General features: G+C 47.0%; 1 protein-coding gene across 2 annotated transcripts in view; it reads right to left on the bottom strand.

Moving 5' to 3' along the window:
- Positions 1-26905, bottom strand: part of RNF43 (ring finger protein 43) — a gene marked incomplete at both ends in the record, with an annotated part of 58525 nt that overhangs the window by 8619 nt on the left and 23001 nt on the right. For both annotated transcript variants that reach the window (XM_080680046.1, XM_080680045.1), the window contains 3 exons: positions 455-586; positions 698-772; positions 7258-7380. In XM_080680046.1, the coding sequence (XP_080536172.1) occupies positions 455-586; positions 698-772; positions 7258-7380 (330 nt within the window). The remainder of the gene's footprint in view (positions 1-454; positions 587-697; positions 773-7257; positions 7381-26905) is intronic.

Here is a 26905-nt window from a genome sequence, read left to right as displayed (position 1 = left end):
AGGCACTTACTTGTAGGAGAAGGTCCTCCAGATGTCAGCTGTGAGAGGCACTATCTGAAGACCCGCGTGCTTGGGGGAAGGGGGAGAGAGACCCCTCTGAGAGGTGGGAGCTACCTAGTGAGCAGCTGGGTAAGGTTCCTAGCCAGCAGAGAAACACCAGCCAGGTTCAGGGGGCCAAGGGGTCAAGGTTTCATTCTGGCTCTGCTACTCTGTGCCACGAAACCAAAGAGCTGAAAACAACTTTAAAACTCAGCTGGCCCGATTTGCTCTTTCTGCAGATGAGGCCCAGAGAGGAAGAGAAAGTGCCCGGAGACACACAGCTGGCAGGGGAAATTGGACTAGGGGGTTTCTAAAGTCTCTTCAGGAGTCTAAGGGCTTTCGGTGGGAGATGCCATGAGACAAAGTGAGGGTAAGAGCAGGTGTGGGGCAGGGTCTGGAGTCTGGCAGTGCTTACCCAGGTCGGGGGCTCCTTCAGCTCAATCCTCACATGGGCCTTTCGGTTCTTGTACACAAACTCCATCAGCTTCTCAGCATCATTACCCCAGATCAACACCACTGGCCAAGTCAGCCCCAGCGGCTGCTGCAGCTGCAGAAGGAAAGTGCCCACAAGGGCTGCTGTGTCCTGACTTCTCTGCCCTCTGTCACTTTATCTTCCTCTGGCCAGCCCCTCCTCCAACACCCCAGTGTCCCTGGGTACCTGCTCCGCAGCAGCTCGATCTTCGGTGATGTCAAAGAGGACGGCGCTGGCTCCTCGCTCACCCGCCATTCGGGCCTGCAGAGACACACAGCAGAGGTCTAGCTGGGGTCAGAGAAGGACACAGCCCATCCACACCCCACCTTACCTCCTCACACATCCACCCCTTCCCAGGACCCTGTACACACTGCACCCCTGCACACTCACATGTAAGGGGTCAGTGGAACTGGGGTTCCTACCCTACCCTGAGTTCACCCAGGTCCTACTGCCTTCAGGGACAACATTCAGGCCTTCCTTTCCTAATGGGACAAACCCCTAACAAGGGTTTAGTAGGTGTCAGGTGCTCAAAAGGCTCTAAGGCTAGGGCCAAATAAGGCAGCCCTGGTCCTCAGGGTCCCACCAGTCTGCCTTCACTAAAAGAGTGAGGGCAGAGAGTAGGGAGTGGCCAGCAGCCCAGGGCCTGAGGATGACCAGTCCCCAGTACAGAGGGAGTGGGGAGAGCAGAGAGGTGGACAGCTGCTTCAGAATAGAGCTGGGCTTTCCAGAGTCCAGCCCTGCCTGACAAGAGGAGTTTGCCGGGGATCCCCCAGTGCAGGCAAAGTTCCAAGAGCCTGGGACACTGCTCCTCCCCGAGGTCTCCATGCAGAGCCCCAGGCTCAGCCCGCCTCATGGGCTCTCTTCCTGCCACCTCTAGTTTGCCAGCTCTTTCTCTGACTCCAATTCAAGGACTTGATGGAGTCCAGTGCTTTATCCCTTCATCCCCTCCCTGAGAGGTGGCACTAGAGACTCAGGTAGGGAGGGACCTGAGAGGCTGTTCCCACAGGACACAGCCATATACATGTGCACAGGCATGCTCGCCAAGGCTCCAGGAGCAGGCTTGGGGAAGCGGAATCTAGCCAACCAGGCGGGGCAGAGAGAGAAAGAGAACAAAAAGCAGGGATCTTGGGGCTCTGGGTGTGGGCTAAGAGAAGGGCGATAAGAGCTGAGGGCGGGGTGGAGGCACAGGGCAAAGGACCGACAGACAGACACTGTTTCTGGCCTTAGTGTCAGGTCTCCCTGCCCTGCACAGCCACCTTCAAACTTCCTCCCTACAGCAAAGCCTGGGCCTTCATGCTCCTGGGGGCCTGCTGAGTTTGGGGGGCCCTCCTGCAGGTACGAAGGAGTTAATCCTCCTGTAAGCAGCGGTGGCAGGAAGAGGAGCCAGTGCTGGGGCTTACTCACACTCTCGAGCTTTGATCTCTGCTTCCCTTCCTGCGGAGAGCCTGTCGGGGCAGGTCTCCTGCCAGGCAGGCCCGGGGAGCGGCCACTCTCCTGCTCCCTGCACCCTGCTCCCTGCTCCCCAGGAGGCAGCAAGGCCAGGGGCCCCTCAGAATAGGCAGCCTGTAGGCAGGGGAGCCCAGGAGACACCCAAGTGGGGCCCTGTTTTGGTCAGGAGGGTAACTTTCCTCTTCTCTCCTCTCGCAGGGAAGCTGGGCTGGGCCCTCTACCAGCACCCAGGCCCAGCCCAGGCCCAAGCTGCCAGGCTAATTGACTGGAAATTCACGGGACTCCGCGACTCCGGAATGGAGTTACTGATGACGTTGAGAGGGCACAGCCTTCATCCCCCTCCTGCCCACTTCCACCCAGAAAGTCCACCCCACCTAGGCAACCCCAGGCAATTTTCAGAGCCCCCCAAGCCAGGGTGTGGGAGCAGCCACAGGGGAAAAGGAGAGGGACTCCTTCAGCTAATCTCAGAGTCCAGGCTTGGCCAAGGGGCGGGGAGGTCACCCCAGTCTTCACAGAACAGAGTCCCGGGTCCTCTGTGCTGCCGGGGCCTCATGTTTCTTTTCCCCAGAATGAGACCCTGGACCGGCCCTGCCTGGAAAAGCATGAGGGACGGGCACAGACTCCCTTTTCTGGAGATTTTACTTCCCACCCCTCTCTCTTTGAAGGATTGGGGTAGAAACAGTGGAAAATAATTACCCTGCCGTTCAAACACCCCAGCCCATTATAGCCCATAATTACAAAGTTGTAAAAGTGATCAAAGACAGAGAAAGTTGGCCAAGAGGAGAAACAAAAAGGACTTTCAGGCAGTGGGTGCCTGTGTCTAGAGTTCTAGGAATCAAAAAGCAGGCCTCTGGGCTGCCCATGTTCCTTCCTGTCAGTGGGAGAGAGGGAGAAGAAGCACTTCTTCGGGAACTATAATCTGAAAGGCAGAAAGGAATGGAAGACTGGGCTTTAGAAAGACAACCCAGAGACTTTTGGGAGCTGCAAAGAGTCAGCCAGCCCCCCAGAGGGAGCCAGCAAGGCTGCCCACAGCCTCCATCAACTGGAGTCAATACAGCCCAGGGCTTCTACACTACACTCTGCACTTTTCTGGACCTTTGATCTTCCTCTCCAGACACAGTGACAGTCTCAGTACATCTCCTCCTCATCAGAGATTGACTGAGCACCTACTGTGCGCAGGGCATCAAGCCAGGGAAGGCCAGGCCTCGAGACCAACTCATAATCTAGTTGTTGGAACAGGGCATATACATAAAATTATAATTCTAAAAACAAAGAAAAAATGTTATAACACTGATGACCACATTTTTTCCTCATTTTTGTCTTGTTTTGTTTATATGTATTTTTTAAAACTGATTTCAGAGAGAGGAAGGGAGAGGGAGAGAAAGATAGAAACATCAATGATGAGAGAGAATCATTGATCGGCTGCCTCCTGCAGGCCCCTTCTGGGAATTGAGCCTGCATGTGCCCTGACTGAGAATCAAACTGTGACCTCCTGGTTTAAGGACAACACTCAAGCACTGAGCCACACAGGCTGGGTGATGACCACATTCTTGAGCACAAATTAATAAAATAGATCAGTAGTTTCCAAACCTTTCTTTCACTGCAGAGAGCCCTTCTCTCCACTACCACCGCCGCCCCCCCTCCCCGACACACACACAATCTGACACAATCTTCAATACACGAAACAGATAAAAGTTGAGGGTAGAAGTAAGAAGGGCCCTTGGTTTCCCCAATTCCCAAGGTGCTTCCATGAAACCTGGTGTAGAAAGAATGGCCAGAGACCCTGGCAGTGTGCCAGGAGGGAGAGATTTCTATTCCTAGTGGGCTAGCTGGGCTGGGCCCATCAGGAAAGATCCAGTAGAAGGAAGAGGGGGGATTCATCTGGGCTTGAAAGCAAGGGGAGGAGGAAGTAGAAGGGATAGAACCTTTATTGAGACCCACTCTACCCAGACTGCTTAGGTCTGAGTCCTGAATTTGCTACTAATTATTAGCTGTGACACTTTAGGCAAATCACTTAACTGTTCTGTGCCTCAGTTTTCCTTTCTGTAAACTGGGGATAGGCACAGGACCTACTTCGCAGGGTTGTTGTAAGGACTATATACCTTAACCCATATAAAGCATTATAATAGTGCCTGGCACGATATATTCCTTAATTATTGGTTATTATTACATCTGCTGTTACGATGTGCTTTGTGTCCATGATTTCATTTACTCCTCAGTTGAGGAAACCCAGGACTTCAGCCTGGTGAGTGCCCTGTTATCAGATAGTGGTCTCTATAGTAAGGGAGCCAGGGTTTGTGCCCATCTGCTTGCCCCCAGAGCCAGCTCCTTCCACCAGGCAAAAGGCCACTGCTCTAGTCCAGGCACTAGACTAGAGGTGACAAAGGCCTGGGTAATCATGAGAATGGCTGTGGAGTTGTTCATAAAGATACAGCAAGCAGTTTGGGTGACTGGATAGGGGGAGAGGGAGTGGTGGTGACAAGAATGGACGAGTCCAGAAGAATTATGATGAGGGTTTCAGAGATCAAGAGAGAGTAGTGAAAGAAAAAATCAACCTCGTCACTATGAAAGCATGGGCTGATGATGACAATAGTGATGGTGCAATCGTTTATTGAGTGATTACTACGTGCTTGGCATAAGGCTAAAAGCTTCCATCTGGACCATAACTACCTTATGATGTAAGTCCCATCATTACTCCCCTTTTACAGACGAGGAAACAGAGGTTCCAAGAGGTGAGCTAAAACGTCCAGGTAACACTGAGGGACAATGGAGACTTCAGGCTTCAGGCAGGGATGCCTGGTTCAAGAGCCTCAGCTGCCAATGGTGATGGAACCACTGACACTAACCGATTATGTCAGAGCAAAGTGATTGAGGTTAGTGGTTTCCAAACTTCCCTTACCAAAGGCCCACCCTTTACCGATGCCCCTCTTGAGCAATTTTAAAATATATATATATTTTTTACCTGATTAGCTGCACCTGTATATCTATATCACATTTTCCTATGAGATAACTTGTATGAACACATTGAACTGTTAGAATTCCAACCAAAAGCAAAAACTGAATGTTTTAGTTAAGGCTGTGGGACTCTAAAATATTGGGAGGAGCTCAAAGGCCCACATTACTACCTTCACAGACCTCCTCTGGGCCAGAGGATCCCAGGTAGGAGCTACTCGGTCAGGTCAAAGGTTGAGACCTGAGGGAAGCCTTGTCCCTGACCAGTGGGGCAGCTTGGGGCTAGAGCAGAGCCTACGAGGTTCCCACCCAGTGATGGGGGAGCTGCTAGGTGAGAAGCTGCGGGGAGAGTGCAGTGGGGGCAGGGCGTGGAGAAAGCGTGGGCAGTGACCACAGAGGCTGAGAAAGACGAGGTCACAGGACAGTGGCCAAGGTGCTTCTTCTAAATCCCTAGATGTTTGTTTGAGCTCAGGCACCATTTGTTGCTTAACATACACTATTTTCGTCCTCACCATAATCACTGGGGTAGGAAATAAAAGCCCCATTTTACGGTGGAGGAAACAAAGGCCCAGCAAGGTCCGGTGGCTCCAAGAGCACTGACCACGTGTTCCCTGCCTCCCAGTGTCTGTGCACAGCCTCATTTCTGCTGCAGGAGTGTGCTCCTCCGCTCTGGGGGCGGGAAGAAAGCCTCCATGTGGACACGTCCTGACAGGGTGCCAAGTATTCACAGGCATATGAAATCACACACTCCTCTGGGGGAACAGCCGAGCGTCTCTGAGCCCTCCTTCCCCTCTCCCCCTCTCCCGCCTCTCTCCAAACACACACACACACACACACACACACACACACACACACACACACAATCTCCATGCACATTATCACTACCTAACACCAAGCATCTTGTCTACCAAATGAATAAATGAAGGACATTTGCCCATAAAGCAAGGGCAATGAAATGGCCAGAAGCAGGACAGCTTCAGCCTCACACAGTCCTGCTGCCTAAGGACCCTCACAGAGCACAGCCACGCTCTCCAGCTCCTTCAGGTGTCCCTGTTCACCCCCCCCCCCCCCAGGAGTCCCTGCTGCATCCGCATGGCCAGGCTGGGAGGACATCTTCACCTACCTGGGGGCACTACATTTAGAACCCTGCCCACATCCATGCCCCCAGGGGATCACGTAAGAACCCCGGCTGTTTCCTCAAGACGTGTGGTTTAGGAATCAGCCCTCAAGGAGGATCAGAAAATCCTCTGGGGACCTGGGCCTGGGAGCAGGACCTCAACCCCAAGTCCACATGGCTGTGCCGCACCATCTAACCACACTCACATGTGTTCGGTTTTCCCAGCCAGAATGGGAGGCAACAGAGCAGAGAGAGTGAAAGCCCAGGTTTGAGACCTGGACAGGGCTCAGTTCACATCTCAGCTCCACCCTTCCCAGCTGTGTCATCCTGGCAAGTTACTTAAACCTTCTGATCCTCACTCGCCTTATATGCCAAATAGGGATAATAATGTCTAGCTTTCTTGATTGTCGTGAAAAGTAAATGAGACCATATATATAAGAATCAGTCCCACGTCCCGCCTGGCACATGGTAAGCATACAGAAAACAGTAACGAATGTTAAAGCGGGGGTCATGGATGCAAACGTTTCCAGAGCCTGCGAGGTGGCAGGCCACCGGGAGCACGCAACCAGACAGCCCACGTCTGGAAAGGCCGCAGCTGCTGCCAGCTGCAGCCAGCGGTGCCCCAAGGAAATGCGAGGCCACCAGTTTGCAATCTGGGAGGAAGAGCGGGAACTCTCTGAGGGTGGGGCAATGGCTTCTGTTCCTGCAAACAGTTCCAATGGATGGAAAAGTCCTCCAACCCTGTTTGCTCTGATGATGGCAGGGGTGGCGGCTCAGAAACTTCCAGGTGATGGGGGAGGAGATGGGATAGAGCACATGCCCTAGGTGACAGAAGATTCTGCTGGTATGGCCTTAGCTCACTTAGTTAGAGCACTGTCCTGATACACCAAGGTTGCGGGTTCGATGCCCGGTCAGGGCATGTACAAGAACCAACCAATGAGTGCATAAATGAAGTGTAATAACAAATTGATGTTTCTCTCTCTCTCTCTTTCTCTAAAAAATCCATTGAAATAAATAAATTAAAAAAAATTTTTAAGGTTCTGCTCATAGGTGGGTAGTGGGAAAGGACAGAGGCCTGAGTTTCCACCCCTCTCAGACCTGGCTTAGGAAAACCTGAGTGAGCTGGGCACACAGCATGCTTAGGAGACAAGGGGCCGGGGAGCACAGGGGCCTCACAGCCTGGAGCTGGGTGACGCTCAGAGGTACGCGGGGTCCAGTGTGAATCTACCTTGCTGGCCAGTGACAGGCAGGGGCGGGGGGCCCGTTGGGGACTCTCCAGCTTGACGATGCTGATGAATCCAGGCTCCAGATTGTCATCATCACTGGCGTTGCATAGGTACAGGGGGTGGGACTGCAGAGAGAGAGAGAGAGAGGACAGGTTAGGGAGGCTCCAGGGCAGCGGTCCTCAAACTTTTTAAACAGGGCGCCAGTTCACTGTCCCTCAGACCGTTGGAGGGCCGGACTATAGTTTTAAAAAAAACAACTATGAACAAATTCCTATGCGCACTGCAGGCTCGGGACGAGTCGGCTGCTAAGCCGGACAGGCAGCGGCACCCGGCGGGCCGTGTGTGGCCCGCGGGCCGTAGTTTGAGGATGCCTGCTCTAGGGAATGGGAGGAAGCTGAGAGAGCCAAGCACTTCTCCACGGTTCCAGGCAGGTAGCAGGCAGGGCCTTGTGCTAGGAAAGAGGGAGCATTCTCATTAGATTGCCTCACAGTAAGCTAATAAGTGTCCATTGTCATTGCCAGGGCCAAGGACACATGGAGATGGGGGCAGATAGGAGTGGTCGGAGTCCGAAAGGGGGACCTAACTGAAGAGCCCGCTGCAAAGCAGCACAAACAACCCTCAAGCCCTGGTTTTCCAAACAGGTCAGAGACAAAGGGCTCTTTCCCCAGCCCTGCCTCTTCCACCTCCTAATTCATCTACCTGCTACCAAACTCCAGACTAAGCCAGGTCAGTGCTTCCAGAATCTTGCCTTCCCTCCTTGCCCCTGCCCAGGACAGTGCTGGGTGTTGCTGGTGTCACCTGCCCCCTGGGGATGCCCCCCTGCAGCTGTTGCCTCATAGAGTCCCATCTCTCCTGGAGCTTGGGTCTTCTTACTCGGTGCTGCCTTGCTCCCCTCAATATCCCCCTTTGCCCCTGCCTGTGACCATCTGAGATTAAGCAGGGTGCTGACAGGGAGAAGAGACTATTTGGGGATGTGGCTTGGCTAAGAGTTAACCCTTGAATAGCAAAATTCTTAGGGGCTCATCTTGTCCTCCAGGAAAGATGCAGTGGGATGGAGCCAGCTCAGCCATCATCTCTGAAGGCTCTGAGGTCTAGTCCAAGACCTGAGCCTCCAGCCCTGCTGGTGCTGAGCAATGAGCAAGGGGGAAGTGGGCCCAAATGGGATAACAGAGACCAAAGGATCCCCTCATCACAGGGATGAGACAGCCCTTCTATGTACTCTCTTCTCATTCAAAGTGATTCAAATACCCATCCTATATAATAAAAGCCTAATATGCAAATTGTCCCCTCGACTGGGAGTTCGACCAGGAGTTTGACCAGGCGGCGGCGGGGCCGGCCAACCTCCTGCGTCCCCTCCCCCCCAGCTGGCCTGGCCCAGATCAGCCCCAATCAGGGCAGGGCCAGCCAGACCCCACCCGTGCATGAATTCATGCACCGGGCCTCTAGTTTGAATATAATTTTCCCAGAGTGCTGTGAGAACAAAGTAGGATTTATGTGGCCCTGGACCATCCTATGGTGGAAACCCAATGTATTCTGGCAAGAAAGGGGACTTCCTAGTAGAGAGCTGCCCACTCTTCCCTCTCTACTGCTGTCAAAAAGACTTCCAGAAAGAACCATCAGAGGAACCAGGGAACTTTGAATTTATGAAGATGACAATGTTGATGATGGATTTAAAAGCACACACACAAAATAAAATAAAAGCACAGTTGTGTGTGTGTGTGTGTGTGTGTGTGTTTAATCCTGATCCAAGGACATTTTTCCATTGATTTTCAGAGAGTGGAAAAGAGAGGGAAAAACAGACAAATATCAATGTGAGAGAAACATATCGATTGGTTGCCTCCTGCACGTGCCCTGACCAGGGCCTGGGCTGGGGAGGAGCCTGCAATGAGGTACATGCCCTTTACCAGAATTGAACCCGGGACTCTTCAGTCCACAGGCCAATGCTCTATCCACTGAGCAAAACTGACTAGGGCAACACAGTCATTTTTTGAAAGCACTTTCAGGCTATCTCCTGTCCCTGTGCCACCTCAGTCCCTGGAACATGGTAGGCTCTCAATAAATAGGCCCTACCTTGCTTTGAACTGTATCCCCGTGAATGAAAATCTTTGGGCAGGGGATGTTGAGATTGGAGGGAGTTCCATTCATGCTCCTAGAACTTAAGGACTAGTAGTCTAGTGATCACGGTTTAGTGTGGGCAAAAAAGGGTATACACCCCTCACTGCCAGAAAAAGGCTGGGGCACAGGCTGGGTGCTCTCGCCTCAGTGAAGCTGCAGCCCCTGTCTCAACAAGCTCCATTGGTCTGTCTGTCTGCGCATCTGCCCAACCATGCATCACTCATTTCTTCATTCTACCAACAAGAGTCCCCTGGTGCCAGGCACTGTACAAAACATGGAGGAGTTGAGGATGAATCAGACAGGCCCTTGCCTTGGAGAAGCTCCGACGACTAGTGTACAAACATATTGCCTTGTGGTATTATAATGCAGGTGCATGCAATGGCCTGAGGAAGGGCACAAGGAGGGGGACTAATGATCCCATGGAGGAGGGCAGGAGCTTCGGTGCTTCCTGGGGACTGAAAAGCTATGTGTTCGCAGGGGATAGTGCCTTCCTGGCAGAGGAAGCAGCCTGTCCCTTGGCGTGGAGGCACAGGCACAGGGCTGGGAGGGACTGTGGGAATTAGGTCTGGTGTGAGAGAGAAAGCAAGAGATTGGGCTGAAAAGGTCAGCAAGAGCCAGACCACAGAGCAGGGACCACAGACTTGCATTTGAGAAGCATCTCCCTAGTGACAGTCTGGTATGGTAAGGAGTCAAAAGTCAATTGCTCGAACAGACAGAAGATGTGAGGCCTTCCTTCAGGAACAAGTTGCAGCCACAAACATCTGCTGCTTGGCTTGACCCGTCCCCTCCTCCCCAACCCCATCATGCTACCCGTGGTCCAGCTTTCTTGAGATAACACCAAGACATCTCTCACTGACCAGGGGGTCAATTGGGAGAGGGGAGAAAGTCACTTTGGAGAAAAGCAGTTTAGAGAAGTATTTGCAAATATTTAACTACCTCTCTGCCCTCAACCCACACCTCCATAGTGATATATTGAAGGATGCCTCTGAGGAGATAGAGGGAAAACACTTGTGTCAGAGTCACCAGACCGCCCTGGTCTTGAACGACTATGGAAGAGGGAAGGGGAGAAAATGAACCTTTAGTAAATGCCTCTGGTGGGCCGGGCCTTTAGATGCTATCTCACTATGAGGTAGGTATGACTATCCCCATTTAAAGAGAAAGAAGCTTGAGGCTCAAAGTTAAGATTAGAACCCAGCTCTGACTCCATCCTCTGGAGTCACTAACTCCAAATGAACCACATAGTCAACCCTCCGTTGTTGATGATGATGTTGAGGAGAATTTACATTTATTGAATAAGGCAGAAACTATTATTGTCTCCATTTTAAGGATGACAAAACAGAAGCAGTAAGAGGTTAAGTAACATGCCTAGGAGTATGCAGCTAAAATCAGAAGAAATGAAAAGAAATGTAATATAAGATAGGTTTAAAAAACACACACAATTGAGAACAATTTCCATTGGATTTTGACAACATGATACTTTCCCTCAACTCGTGACCAAGAAATTTTACTTTTCCAATTCCACATTCCTAAAGCATAAGGGCCCAAACACGAGTCCCTGATATACTAGTGTTGTCTTCTAGGATTCTGTCCTAGATCCTCTTCTCTTTTCACTCTCCGTGGTGTCCCTGGGTGACCCCAGAAAATCCTATGGCCATGTGGTAGTTTTCCACACAGAGGTTGTTAATTACAGATGTGCAGCCCAGACCTCTCTTGAGTTCTAGACTCATATGCCCAATAGGCAGAGCCTAGACGTTTCTGCCCGCAGAAGCCTCAAATGTAGCATGTTCAAAACGGAACTAATCCTTTTGTCCCTCAAAACCACTCCTCCAGTGGTCCCTGTTTTAGGGATTGGAATGACTGTCTTCAGATGTTGTCCCCCTGTCTCCTCTTCTTTGCAGCCCCTACCCCCACCACCAATGTGCAATGACCAAAAAATTGTAACAGTTCTGTCTCCTCGATATTTCTCTTATCTGTCCTCTTTCCCAGATTCTCACTATGGTTACCCTAATACAGGTCACCATCACTGCTCTTCCAATTCACTGAAATAATCTTTTAACTGGGGTCGCCTCACCCCACTCAGTTCTCTGTACTGAAGCCAAAGTGGTAAAAAAATGCTAACTTGAGTATGCCACTCTTCCACTATTAGCTCTTAAAAGGCTCCTTATAGCTCTTGGAATAAAGTCTGTGCTTTTAACCATAGCTTAAAAGGCTCTGTCTGCCCCGGGCGTGGGTGCGGCCCTCCATGGCCTGCCTGGAGGCTTACCGTCCCTTCCCACACCTCCTTCCTCCCCTGCAGCCCACACCTCCTTCCTCCCTTGCAGCCCATGCTCCAGAAATAACTGTTTCATGTCCCCATATTTGGCATTTGTTGCTCTGTCAGGAGAGGTTAGAGGCCTCTCCTCTGGGCCACCTCAGCAACCTGTATTTCCCAATCATAGACTTTCCCCATGGTATTTCAGTTGTCTGCTATGTCCCTCTCTCCCCCAGGCTATGACTGATCCTCACCGACCCCATTTGGTACCTGCTACCTGGTTTCTTCTTTAAACGTTGAAGGTCTACACCCAGATTAGTGATAGCTAACTTTAAAAACAACACAATGCACACCAAAATCCTGATCATGGTGGTTTTGGAAGAGGAACCAGACAGGAGATGGTGAAAAGAGGCTCCGGTGTTTTGCGGTGAATACTTCAATCACAGGATAATATATTAAGATATTGGGTTTGGGTTTTTTTTTTGTTTGTTTGGTTTTTTTTTTGCTGTTGCGGAAGAATAAAAAAGAATGAGAACTATTTACATTTACTCTGTGTCTTTTTCCTCTTCCCATTCTAAGAAGATAGCCTCACCTTCTATTTGCCTGCCTTAGGCACATTTGCCTAAAGCAAATGTTGCTAAAGACCTATCTTCCTGGCTTTCGCAAAAGACTGAACTCATTGAGGAAACGTGAGTATCCTGAAGGCAGAAAGGAGTGGGGGTGGGGTGGGGGCAAAGGGTTAGAGTCCCTGGAATCTGAGGGATGGGGGCGGGGTGGGGGGGGGATCCTGAGGAAGAGCACCAAGTTGTGGGAATCTGTAGCCTGCGCCCCAAAAGGGGTAGACCTGGGAGGTCAGACCCTGGCAAGAAAAAGGTGGGCTTATGTGGAATTCAAGAGAATACTTGTGCTTGAGCCCTGGGCATATTTGTGTGACCAGCATGGACAAATATCAGAGGGGTCCCTCAGATATTTCGGTTTGGGCTACTCTATGTGAGAAAGCACTCACAGAAACAAAAGTCTCCACCTACCTAGTGCAGTGGTCGGCAGACTCATTAGTCAACAGAGCCAAATATCAACAGTACAACGATTGAAATTTCTTTTGAGAGCCGAAAACCGACTTCTGCGCATGGGCCACGAAGTTTCAATTGCACTGTACGTGCGCGCCCGCACGTGGTATTTTGTGGAAGAGCCACACTCAAGGGGCCAAAGAGCCGCATGTGGCTTGCAAACCGCAGTTTGCCGACCACTGACCTAGTGGAACAGGGCCTTGAAGTCAGGTTTACTTTGATAAAAATAAAATACCATATTTCTTGTATAATCATACTTGTGGCCTGAAAAACCACACTCACTACACTTCTGTATGGTTTGACTCTTTTACAATGAGAGTTTTTCAAGTTTTTTCAGATTAAAGACACACACAAAAAGTCATTCAACCAGGGCGCTGTCCATGCCTAGCAAGGCCAAGGCATGTTTGTCTTCTCCTTCCCCGGGTTAACAGAGGCTGCCTTTGCCCGCTCCTCCCAGGAGGTTGCAGTGGGGAAGAGAGCTCCCAGGGAGAAAACAGGTCCACATGCACCTGCTTCCTGTCCTAATCATGAAGATGCACACGATTTCTACCCTGGGCCACCTACCCCATTAGGGATTCCAGGAGAGGGCCAAGAGAGCCGGATTCGGGACGGTGGGGCTGGGGAAGCTCCTGGGAACTTCTCAGACTTAAGGATTCGTTATCTTTATCTGTGTCTTCCTGAAAGCACAGGAGATGTAACGCCCTGTCCCAGAGGCTGCCACAAGGGGCAAACTAAGAAGCCTTGCTCTCAGGGTCCCAGGCCTCTCTGGCTGAGAACTCCGCTTTGCACACACGTTTTGTACACTTTTGTAAAGACGTGCGTACTCTCCTTTAGTGGCGTGTGTGGTGTTTCATCTTCTCGAGTCTGTTCTCTGTGTCTCTGTCTTCCTCCTTAAACTTACTTGTTCTGATTTTTCCCCCTCCCTCCAAAACAGACCTAAGGTGTAAAATTCTGACTCCATCATGTACCTGGGCAGGTTACTTAGCCTTTCTGAGCCTCATATTCCTCACTTCAGAATGGGGTACAAAATGCCTCCTGATTATCACGAAGACCAGAGATACTGGATATAAATGTCGAGCACAGAGCGTGACACAGCCAGCGCTCACTGACTAGTGGTGTCTTGATTGTTGCATTTGCAATGGTAACATCCCTCCTTACTCCTGGAAGGGACAGAGCTCTCTCTGACTGCTCCTCCCTTGGCAATCTCAACAGTGCCTCTGAATGCCAGCGTTCCACGAGGCGCAGTCAGGGACGCTCATTGTCCACGGTCACTTCCCTCCTGCACTCGCCCTCCAAACCCACTGAACAAGCTCTTCCAGTTCCCAGCCCGCCCCCTTCCCATGAAGGCGGCCATGTGATCTCATTACCTCCTCACAAAGGGCATTCCAGGGCTCAACTGAGCCCCGAACTTAATGCTGGGCTTACTTTATCCGTGGCATCTCCTCCTCCTTGCAGGGGGGCGGGGGGAGGGGGGATGCTTTTGCGAGCAATTCTTTACTGTCTCCTGTTTCCCAGCCACCCTCCTCCCCCCACCTCTGCTGTAATAATCTCTTACTTCTCTGATTCCACAGACAGACCTTCACCCAGGCCTTGGACAGGTAACTTTACTGCCTGCTACAATTTTGCCTTTGTAATCAGGAACATTGGCCAGGCATCAAAGCACCCTTCTCCCCATTTCCTCTTTTCAGATTTTATAATCATCCTCTCCTGTGCAACCTCCATTACCTGAACTTAGAACTACCTAACTTTTATCTCAGGCAGCAGGACACACCAGCAATATAAAGTCAAGCTCCTGTGGAGAGGGGGTTGGGAGAAACCAGATTGGCCTGGAGTTGCTGCTTCCGGCTCCCAGCACCAGAACAGCCTCTGAGGCCCAGTTTGGTCACCTGGCCTTTATTTAAAGAGGTCTGTACTAATCCACAGGTTAATCCTACTGGTGATTGCTTAGGCTTGGGTTTGGAAACCTCTAGACCTCATTTCCATCCTCACCTTAGCCTGTGGCTACTTCTTTGGGATTGCTGAGTTCCCTAATGAATTAAGTCAGGAGGCTAGGGAAATGTATGAGGACTTTCCTGTTGTCTATTTTGCTAAAAAAATTTTTACAAGGAAAACGTAGTCCTGTTTAATGGTGTAATTTTTTTTAAGATAGAAAAGAAAATAATGTTGGGATGAAAGAAGAATAACTGTGGGCCACCTGATGGGAAGGGACTAACAGGTAGAGGATGGATGACAGAGGCCTCTAGTATTTCTTACTTGATCCAGAAAACCTTCCTGGAGGGGACTGACGCTGGTGAGCAAGAGGGCTGTCAAGAGAACTGGAACGTGCCACTGTCCCTGTCTAGTGGGGAACAGGGTGACAAAATCTGAGAGAGAAAACTGAGCTCATGGAAGGTCCAGTCTGGGGCTTTGCATATTGTAGGCCCTTATAAACAATACTCAGTTTAAATCCAGTTGCCATGCGGTTTATAAAAGAGATATGAATTGCTAAGGGCTGGACCTGGTTCACACCTGTAAGGGATGTTCAAAGCTTGCTTTTTAAAGATGAGGACTGTGAGACGCATTACAAACTGCCCACGGTTGCACAATTAGATCAAGGAGATTGAGGTCTCCTGAACTCAATCCCAGTGCCCTGTCTACTCCACATGCCCCCCTGCAAGGTATGCATGCTGGGAAGTATTTTGTGTGGTACAACAAACGTTAGCCCAGTATTCTAATGCATGAATCAAGGGCCTCAGGACCTCCATTTCTAGAATTTTCAAACTCGAATAATTCTTAGCAACAAGACAGGAGCAAGGTCTGTCTGCTCCTTTTCCCTCCGGGCCTAGGCTCTTTCTGCCCAGCAACCTCAAGCTTCCTTCCTCTCCCCTAGGGCTTATCTCATGTCTTCTAGCCACAACAAAGGCAGCCAGACCCAGACGCTGCTCAGAATGCCTTCCCAGTGAATAGTCCCTGTTTGTTTAGGATGAGAAAGGTGTGCCCTGAAATTAGAGGTCACAGAAGCTAAGCTCAGACCCAAATAATGGTCATTCAGTCAGACTACAATTTCCCTCACTGAATCACCCCACACTGAAGACTTCATTCTTCAATTTAAAAATTCACTTATCCTTGTCTCAGATTGTGTCCAAGCTCCATGGCGTCAACTGGACCTCTTTACCTTCCGGTAACCCCCATGGTAGGGTTTTTCCAACCCTACACTCTGCTTGAAGTCTTTGTGTGGTTATAGGGTCATAAGCAGAGCTATAAGCAGGAAAAAGAAAGGGAGGAGAAAGAAGAAATTAGTTGCTTTTGAAATAAATTGTATCAGAGAAGAGAGCTTACTCAGGAGTAACCAGACAGAGAGAAAGAAGGAGAAAAATCTCAACCAGCCAAGAGGTAGAGCTTTTGTCCATTATATTCTATATAGAAATAGGTCTTGTCCTGACCTCTAGTTAAAGGGACACCAGGAAGCTACTCATAAAGTTAGGAGCAAAGGAGAGAGAGCCCATCAACTATCATTTTAGTTCCGTCAGTGCTCTTTGGAAGGAAGGCTATGGAATAGGGTAGCAAAGTTCTGAAGCACATGAAGGTCAAGGCCTTGGAAAACATGCCAATCTTGTGGTTTGAACTCCCTCCCTCCACCAGGTGAGGAACTCAGGGCTCCGACCACCAAGAATCCTCTGAGGAGGCCCTGAAAGGTCATTTGAGTTCTGCCACTCAGAGACCACCACCCCATGGAGATCTTGCCACCTTACTGACCTTCATCCTATAGACCAGCGGTTCTCAACCTTTTTAATGCCGTGACCCTTTAATACAGTTCCTCATGTTGTGGTGACCCCCAACCATAAAATTATTTTCGGTGCTATTCATAACTGTAATTTTGCTAATGTTATGAATCGTAATGTAAATATCTGTGTTTTCCGATGGTCTTAAGCGACCCTGCTAGCGGTTCTCAACCTGTGGGTCACAACTCACAGGTTGAGAACCGCTGCTGTAGAGCCTAAGACCATCGGAAAACACAGATACTTACATTACAATTCATAATAGTAGCAAAATTACAGTTATGAAGTAGCAACGAAAATAATTTTATGGTTGGGGGTCACACAACATGAGGAACTGTATTAAAGGGTCGCGGCATTAAAAAGGTTGAGAACCACTGCTATAGTCTCTATAGTATATAGAGCCCCCACTTGAGGGACCTTGTTTAGCTGCCCGGTTCAAAGTGGTCCTCTGCAGAAAGGCTGAGGTCTTGATGCAGGTGATAGTACTGCTAGGGGTAATACCTACAACTCACACTTGCAGGATAAGGTCTAAGAAGGCTTTTACCAGGGAGCTTCCTAGGCATGGCCACAATGAGGAAGGTAACTGGACTCTCACATTAACCCGATGGGCTGTTTGCAAACAGGCTTTTCACAGTGTGCTCTATGATGCTACTAGTCTTGTTCCAGCCAAACACATGCAAGAGATGACAAGAATTAGAAACCTGATGGAAGCAGTAGTGTTTGTTTTTAAGTTAGTATTTAGGTTATGATGTTAATGCTGAACAAGCCAAAGACGAAACCCAGTCAATCCTTGTGGGGAGGGAAAAAAGGACCAAAGAAATGAAACTTGAGGAGATGAGGTTATTTCTTTAAATAGATCAGAGGCACAGCAGAGCTACTCAAGCGTTGCTAAGTGTGGTGATTTCAATGCAAGGGTGAGAAATGGCTAAACTCATCTAGTTACTTCACACACACTCCATGTCTTTCAGGCCTAGTCTCCTGCTCAGAGGTGGCAGGGAATTCAAGTTGCCCTGCAAACTCTGCTCCATATTGACTGCTGTCTTCCATAACTGGCTTCTAAGCCCTTTGAAGACAGATATTGCATCCAACATCTGTCATGTTGTGTGTGGAGATGGAGGTGGGGTGAAGCCATGGAGTTTGCTGGGCAGTAACACACAATATTGCATTGACATCGCAAAGTGGAAAAACTATGGAACATTGGCCTGAGCTTCAATAAAGAAACAATAGAAGGGATGGAGGGGGTAGTACACTTAGAATTACAGCAGGAGGAGGAGGACAAAATTATTCAAGTCACCAGCCAACTCAGATGCCCCGAGTCTCTCCTCAGAAGCCATTGGGGGTTGAGATTAGGCCAAGGAGGCTTCTGTTCAGACCAGGCAACAGTCAAGAGAGGCTTGTGTTGGAGAAAGCCCAAGGGCTCCAGCCGGACTGCTGACAGCCCTTTGACCACAGCTCTGAATCCCTGTCCATGGGGTGGCCCTGGGGAAGAGGCCTGCTTTGGGGGGACTGTTTAATGATTTGCCAGCAAAGAACAAGGCAAACAGACTTCTGGCAGCTGCCTGGATGCAACAGGAGAGTAGATTTTTATTCCCACCCACGGTGTAGCCTTCAGGCAGGGGATAAAAGAAAAAGTGAGGGATGATGCTGTGAGAGCCAGGGAGGGATTGCCATTCTGGACTCAGCATTTCCCTGGGTCTCTGTGGATGGTGCCTGGATATCTTGGCATTGGTGCCACTTGGTATTCCATCCTCTGAATATTTCAGTCATTCCTAATAGCAGCATCCCTCGAGCTCCTAGGAACTGAAGAGTAAGATATGGATGTGGCCTCTTAGGGCAGAGGTCTGGGCATCACAGAGAATGAAACAACAAAAGAAAAAAAAAACACAACAGTCTTTGCTCTTAAGAAATCTTTTACAGAAAATGTATAAAATGGGAAAGTAGCTGGTTCTCTGCTGAATTCCTTTTACTTTCTCTCCCTGTGAACCTTCCCTGTCTCCTTGGCTCTACAGAGGAAAAAAGCATGGCACCTCTCTTTCCCCTGTGAGCCAGAGCTCCCTGCTCTAAGTCCTGCCGCTCCCCACTTCTTTTTGCCCTCAACCTCCAAGCCCAGCCCAAACTAGGTCCTTCTCTAATCCTCTGACCAGCCGTCAGCCCCAAACTGAACACTTCCTCCCATAGTCCCCTAAAGTGATATATTCAAAATTATTAAATGACACTTTTACAGTTAGTTATGTCAGTCAGTGTTCCACTGTGACCCACCCTCTTACCCATTCCCACCAGCAGAATGCCTGGTGCTGAGATGTTTAACAAAATATACGAGTCCTAGAAAAAAAAAATATATATATATATATATATATATATGAGTATATATATATATATATATATATATATATATATATGTGTGTGTGTGTGTGTGTGTGTGTATATATATATATATATATATATATATATATATATATATGAGTCCTTTCCTCCTCCCTGTAAAGCAGACCCTGAGCCCCTTCACGTCAGGGACTGGGTCTTATTCATTCCTCGGCAGAATGCCAGGCACAGAGTCGATGTGGGGTGGGGGAAAAGCATGATGAATTATCTGTTTCAATAAACAGATGTGAGATCAAGTAAATGTGGTGGTTGCATTGCCATTTGACCAGGATATGATTATTTTCAGATTCTGCTCTCTCTTCAGAAATCTTCTGTATACTTTCTATAAGTTTCTGACCTCTTAGGGAAGACAGAGTCCTCTTCCTCCCTTTTTACATCATGCCTAAATCTCCCCTGTAACCCTGAGCAAAACTCGCTTCTTTCCGGACGCCCTCCCTGCTTAATCATCTGTCCCTAGTTACTCTTTTGTCCTCCCTCATATCAATGTGCTGAGTAGAGCATAATCCTTAATGGGGAAGAAAGCATCTCTCCACCAACAAATGGGAAGGGCTCCTGCTCTCAAGAGACTCGAATCAGACTGTAGATATACAGCGATGCATTCACATGCTCAAGCACGGGGTCTTAGGGCCATTTGTCAAATGACACAGCGAATACAGACCCGCAGAGCACAGTATTCACATACTGGGAGAATGTGGAATGAATGGTAAACTTACTTACACTTGCGATATTGCTTTGGAAGTATTCTTCAGTCATTTTGGGCCCTTTAGTCTATCTCTCAGATCTGATGGGAAGCTCCTCCAGGGCAGGAGCCATTTAGAAACTATTAAAAACAATTTTAAGTATTTTTTTTTATCCCTGTAGAATTGACTCAAACTCTTGCCTGCCACTGGCTCTATGCCATAGTGTTGGCTGAATGTCCTAGGTGAATGAACTTCAGTTCCTACTAAGATTTTATGAGGATTTGACCAGTGATCTGCCTGGAAAAGTCTAGAAAAACTCAGACTTGATTTACTCCCAATGGTATTTTTTTTTTTTTTGAGTGGGTCTTTTCCCCTACCTTTAGTGGAATAAGAGATGAATTCTATCTTTTTTTCTCCATCCGTTATACCCTGAAAAATTGATGTACCTGAAGTCCAAATTTTAAAGAATTCAGTTGAAATCTTCACCTTTCCTTTGTTTCAGCCTCCCAGCAGCTTGACCAACTGTCCAGCCTACTCTGGCCCTGAGAGTGGATGTAGGCCATATGCTCAAATATTCCAAACACCCCTGGACTTGCTCTTTGTGAACTGTGAGTTCCCTGTTACTTCCTAATTGCTCAAACCTCTTTATTTTTCTTGCTAAGTGCAGATTGTACAAGATACAAAGAGATAATCAAAGTGCTGATAAATGGAAGAGGAATCTTCTCAGTTATCAAGTTGGCTCTGCTGAATAGCAGTTTCTGTTTGCATTTGTCAGGAGATTCGGAAGGTGCCATCACCGGACTCAGTGGGTAAGGGAAGTACTTAGAGAGCTAGGGAAAGGAGCCAGATTCCTGGGCTGAGAGTTCACAGGGCAGTGAGGATCAATAGCAGCACTTTTGATATGCACACTGTTATCAAGGTACAAAGCAACACTACCCTTTGTCCTCTTTGTTTTTACTCTGCTAATGGAACCCTTTACCCCAAATTAAGACTATTACTCAGCTTTGATGTTGTATTTTATATTAACAAAGTGCTTTATAATCCTTCATTAGCTATTTTATCCTCCCTTTATTAGTACCACCCATTTCAGAAATTAGGTGGAAGAGACAATACAATGCATATTGGGCTTGCAACCAGGGATCGTGAATTCTGGGCGTGGATTTCATGTACTAAAAATACAATGAAAGGAGACTTGATGGACCACAGAAAGAGTCACAGAGCAAATGAACAGAAGCACCAAAATTATAAGAGCCTTCTTGGGAACTAAACCTCCAATGATTTAGAGCAAGACTTGAAATTTTTCTTTATTTTGCTAGCAGGAAAACAAAGAGCTGCTATTAGCTTAAATTTAAAATGTGACCACCAAACACATCTTTAATAGGAAAACAGTTCCCTGATTGCCTGATTTCCTCCATCACAGAGAAAAGCATAAAGAAAAAAGGACATACCTGCACCTAATGGTGCCAGCTGTTTCCTAAGGGGTTGATGCTAAATCAAGACAAATATCCCTAAATTACTTTGACCTGTTGAATACCCCTTCTTGACACTCTCCTCTCTTTATCTTTGTCACAAATGCTATTCTAATTCTTCCACTTCTCTGACTGCCCCTCTTTCTCTTCTGTTCTTCTTCCTCTCATTTAAATATAAGGATATAGTCTCTGATTTTTATTATCTCTTTCTGAGGTTCTAATTCACTCCAATCTTCCATGAGAATTCTCAACTTTGTCCAGAACCAAATTCTCCTGCACTTCAAAGGCCTGCAGTCATTATTTCTTTGTAGTCTTACTCAGATATACCAAACTTATCTATCTTCTCCCTGCACGCCACCCTAAACACATAACCCTTCTTTACCTGATTTTGTTCATGACACCATCATTTTCCAAGAGACCCAGGCTGAGCACCTCAGGGTCATTATGATTCCAACTAGTAGCTCTGAGCATGAATCCATGCACCAGTAGCTCTCTGTGGGGCCTGGCTGCTCCGTGCCTGCTGCCCAGAGGCTCTCCGCAGCCCAGCGGCCCATCCGCGGCCAGGCACGGAACGCTTGCCTCATTGCCACAGCGACGAAGCAAGCATTTCACCAGGCTGCTCACACTGCCTGCTCTCAGCAGCCACCCCTCCCCCCCGGGACTGGGGAGCTCCGAAGGGGGCACTGAGAGAACTGGGCGCTGCCATCTTGTGGCTATGGGCACTGCCATCTTTGTGGCGGAGTTATGGTTAATTTGCATATTACCCTTTTATTATATAGGATTACTTAAACTTGCCTTTGGAAATATACCTTCTCTATATCTCTGGAGTCTGAACCATTACAGTAGACTTGTTGTAACTATTCTATAGTCTCTCACAATTCTAAGGCTCTTTATATGTCTCTGCAAGAACAATCTTCCTAAATATAGCACTGATCATATCACTGTCCAACTCAAATACCATCAAAAGCTCTCCACAGCCTTCTGAATTAAATTCGGCATCCTCAGCCTATCAAATCAAGGTTCTGCACTGGCTGTGGAATTAGACAACTTGGTTTCATATTTCAACTCTTCCACTTACAAGTGTGATTTTGAGTGGGTGGTCTAACCTCTTGGGTCTTGGTTTCCTTATTGGTAAAAAATAAAATAAAATAAATTTTTAAAATCCAAATACTACCACCGACCCAAGAAGATCATTATAGAGATGAAGTGAAGTAACATATTTAAAGTACCCATAGTTCCTGCACATAGTAGACACTCAAAAAGTATTAATTCCTTCCTCTTCCCCTCTACCTTTTTAGCTTTCTCCCCTTTCTTTCCTATTGGTACTGTACTACTTGTCCAAACCAAAGTATATTACTCACTATTCTCTCACTTCTCTTGGATTGTCTATTACTCCTATGCTGCCACTTTTTAAAATCCTACATATTCTTCAAAAGCAAGTTTATATGCTACCTCTTGCATGAAGAAACTCTTCTTCATTTGAAATGTCCCAATCAACTTGTTTGTATTTATCGTATGGCACTTTTCACCTTCTGCCTCATATTCTTATCTACTAAACTGAGGGCAGGGATTTCTTTATATCCCACATGGCACAATGCCCTAACATAAGGCAATCAATAAATATGTGCTGAATTAATATTGAAAGCTTGAGCTTTTGGTCTCCCCAGAGTCCTTTCATTTGTGATTCATACTTCACACTGAGAACTTTTTAGAAACAATCTCTGGCGGAATATCAGAATTTCAAACAACTTTAACAGAGAAGCTGAGTCAGTCTAGGATTAAGTTCAGTCCTAGTTCAGCCAATTCCTAGTTCAGGAATTGTCTGGACCCTGTTCCTGTTTGAGATATCCTAATTTGGCAACTTGTATGAGCCATGGGAGCTCATTAAAATAAATTTAGATGAGAACATATTTGTCTTTGGAATAGGCCAACAAAAATGCATGATACCTATAAAAATCAACCACTGTTAGAGTGACAATGACATTGGCTTCACTGGTATAAAAAGGAGTCCCAAAAAGCCATTTGATTCCATAGGTTCGAAATGTGGTTCAGGTAAGAGGTTTAACTATACCTTACTTTGGCTTTCATCCAATGTATTTCCTTTTGGCCCAGTTAGCAAATGGGTAATTATATGACATCAGCCACCATGGGGTGGCTGGAACACGAGGTGGTTTCATGGTGCCATATAATGTGGCACCAAGTTTCTGAATCACTAACCACAGGTGCATCAACTCTTCCCCTCACCACTACCCCCTGTCCATAAAGTCCACCTTATCTAATATTGCTGTTGACACAGTGACTATGCTTAGGTCCTGGGCACTTTCCTTTGCCTCTTCTTAGTGTTTGTTCGGGTGGGTACCTCAGTGTGGGGATGCCGACAGTGCGTACTTACAGAGCAGAGTAATCACCGAGTCATCAGGCCATGCTTTTGCCTTTAGGTAGGCTTACCTCAGAATGTAACAGCGTATCTAATTGCTACTCCCACACCTACCTGAAATGCTTCAGAGGCTGAACTCCCTTCTTAGCCAAACACCTAACTAGCGGAGTTGCTGTCAATCACTGAGTTTATTCTTAGCCTGGACATTACTAGGCCTGTTTCTGGAGCCATCTTTTCCCCTAAAACAGCAGCTACTGCAATTTCCCCCCAAACCCTTTGTAACAGGGAAGATCAATAGCTCCCAAATGTTCCTTGTCAAGATGTAGTCACTTGAGTCTTGGCTGGTATGGCGCAGTTGGTTGAGCATCATCCAGTGCACTGAAAGGTTTCCCGTTCGATTCCTGGTCAGGGCACATGCCCCGGTTGTGGGTTTGGTCCCAATCAAGGTATGTATGGGAGGCAGTTGATTGATGTTTCTCTCTCTCTCTCTTTTTCTCTCTCTCTCATATCAATAAAAACATATATATATATACAAAGATCCTGGATGGGTACCCATGGAGATTTCCCCATGGCACATCAGAATGGGCCTGAAATCTGGCCACTTTGTTGGCCTAGTGTTTGATGAAAAACCTACCTTCTTCCCAAAATTGTTAGGTCCTTCCCAGGAGTTACAGTCCTACTGGGAGATAACATCTACATATTCACAAATAAAATGGTGGTACAAATGACTATTATCAAGTGTCACATTGGGTGGTACACCCAATAGATCCTGTGGGCTTTGAGGGGGAGATGGATCTTAAGCTAGACCTTAAGGAAGGAAGAACTCAAATAGGAGAAAAATAACCACATAAGTAAAACAAGCAGGATCTGGCCCATAGGCTCCTGTCAAATGGATTTTGGGAAATTCCCAGCTACAGACTTTGGAAAAAAACAAGGGCCAAGTGAGAGAAAAAAGTAGGGTTCTTGACCAGTTTCTCTCAAGTTTTCAAGGTACATGAAGACTTGTATAACTGAAAAATAGATCTGCAGAAACAGTCTAGGTTGCTGAGGCAGGTCAAATTCTGAAGGCCACTGAATGCCAAGATAAAAGTTAGGCCCTCAGAACAATTTAGTACCAGAGCAGAAACTACAGAGGAATGAAAAGAAAGCTGGTGGTAGGAAAACCAGTTAGAAAGCTATTCCAGTAATCTAGTACTGGCATGCTGAGAGCTTGAACTCTGGTGGTAACAGTTAAAAGGCAAAGAGATGAATTGAAGAAATGATGAAGAAAGCACATGTGGTAGATTGAACTGTAGGCACAAAGGAATTAAAGGTTCTAAATCTGAACAATTGGAGAGGGGGGATGTTGCATCAACCAAAAAACAAAAAAAAGGAATATTGGAAAAAGAAGCTAATTTTGAGCAAGCAAACTTTAATTGTCTTGGGAATACTGAATTAGAGATGAACATTTAAATCCTACAGGCAATTTGAAATAAGAATTGGAGTTTGAGCAAAAAGACAGGGCTGCAGATACAAATTTGCTGAACACTGTTTACATCTTCAGATATAGTATTATGGATGTAACATTTTAAATGTTAAGTTTAATGCATAAAAACACTTAGAAAACATTAAATGGCTGCATAAGTGAATCTGATTAAAAGTATACTTTGTGGTTATTGCTTCACTTGAGTTGGTCCCACTACAATAAATCCAGAAGGAAGGATGCTGTGTAGCCTGCTACGCTAGAGTGAAACTCAAATTACTTAGCTTCTTAAGTAAGCTAATGTACAACCTAAGAGGTTCCATAGCTCTGGAAAGTGGAAAAAAGAAAAATGAGAATTTCTAAAGGCAATGAAATCTTGAAATCTTCTTTTTTGAGGATGACATAAAAACCAATCAAAAGCATTGGTTTTATTCTCTTTATGTCATATCATTTGTTTTATAGCCCAGCTAATAGTTGTTGTTGTTGTTGTTGTTTTTTATTTCCCTAAAGCAAGTTCCTACCTGCTTGAAAAAGTCAGTAAGCCATTTGCCAGGTGCCTGTAGGTAAATTACGTACCCTTCAGGTCACTTAATCTTTGCAAGTAGGACAAATCTCTCATAATTAAGTGTTCCATTTCAGACATTAAAGCCACAGTCCCTGTGACACAAGTTGGATGCTCTGGCCATGTGAAGGCAGTCAATCTGTTAAAGTCATCGTGGTTATAAAGTAGGCAGTACCCTTGAAGACCGGATCTCAAAATGTGGTCCCCTGGACCCAGCAGCAGCAGCTTCACCTGGGAATTTGTTAGAAATGCAAATTTTCAGGCCTCACCTCAGACTTACTAAATCAGAAATTCTGAGGCTAAGGCCCACCAAACTATGTTTTAACAAGCTTTCTAAAACTGACTCTGATACATATTAAAATTTGTGAACCATTGATCTAGAGCAGTGGTTCTCAACCTTTGTAATGCCGCGACCCTTTAATACAGTTCCTCATGTTGTGGTGACCCCCAACCATAAAATTATTATCATTGCTACTTCATAACTGTAATTTTGCTACTGTTATGAATCGTAATGTAAATATCTGTGTTTTCCGATGGTCTTAGGCTCTACAGCAGCGGTTCTTAACCTGTGGATCGCGACCCACAGGTTGAGAACCGCTAGCAGGGTCGCCTAACACCATCGGAAAACACAGATATTTACATAACGATTCATTAAAAGTAGCAAAATTACAGTTATGAAGTAGCAACGAAAATAATTTTATGGTTGGGGGTCACCACAACATGAGGAACTGTATTAAAGGGTCACGGCATTAGAAAGGTTGAGAACCACTGATCTAGAGGGACTTAAATAATTCTAGGCAGCTTCCTTACTACATGTACAAGAAAAGCATTGAGGGCGGGGAGCTAAAATTCAAGACTGATGGTTTCCCAAAAGAAAAGCTATATATGCAGATAGAAGAGCAGGGGCTTCCTCCATTATTTCCCATGAACCTGTAAATGACCTCAGAATTAACCAGAGCATTGAAATGGGTGGATCAGATAGCATGCCTCAGAACTTCTCTGTCAAAGCACCTTCTAACTTTTGCATTTCTACAATTCTACTGCATAAATGAGATCCAACACATCCTTTCAAATAACCACGAACAAATGGTAAAGAAACTTGATGTAGTTTGCTCTAGTGCCTGTTTTCTTCTATAGAATTTAATTTCTGCTCTAAAGATTGAGCTGCCTTTTTTTTCTGTGAAGTAGGGGAAGGTACCAGTCATCCTAGGCAAGAGAAAGGCTATGCTGGAGTGCTCACCCTTGGCCAATGGGTAAATCAGAAGCAGAGCTCGCGATGGAGCCCAAGGGTGCAAGTCCTCATGCCACACCTTCTCTTCTCTTTTATCCCTGCTCCTCCAGAGCTACATTCAGAATCGGCAAAGAAAACGTGGGTGGTAAGACAGAGGCAAACCCCAAAAACATGTAAAGGGAATAGAAAGGCGACCCAGAACGCTGAGCAAAATAGAAAACGAAACAAAGAAAACAAGCGGCATGAGATCAGAACTTTCTAACTAATAAGTTATGAGGATTCCAATCAAGCTAATT

Source organism: Plecotus auritus, assembly GCF_963455305.1.
Source record: "Plecotus auritus genome assembly, chromosome: 7".
Classification (NCBI taxonomy): domain Eukaryota; kingdom Metazoa; phylum Chordata; class Mammalia; order Chiroptera; family Vespertilionidae; genus Plecotus; species Plecotus auritus.
The sequence above is the reverse complement of the archived record's forward strand: the minus strand, read 5'-3'. Positions and strand labels throughout refer to the sequence as shown.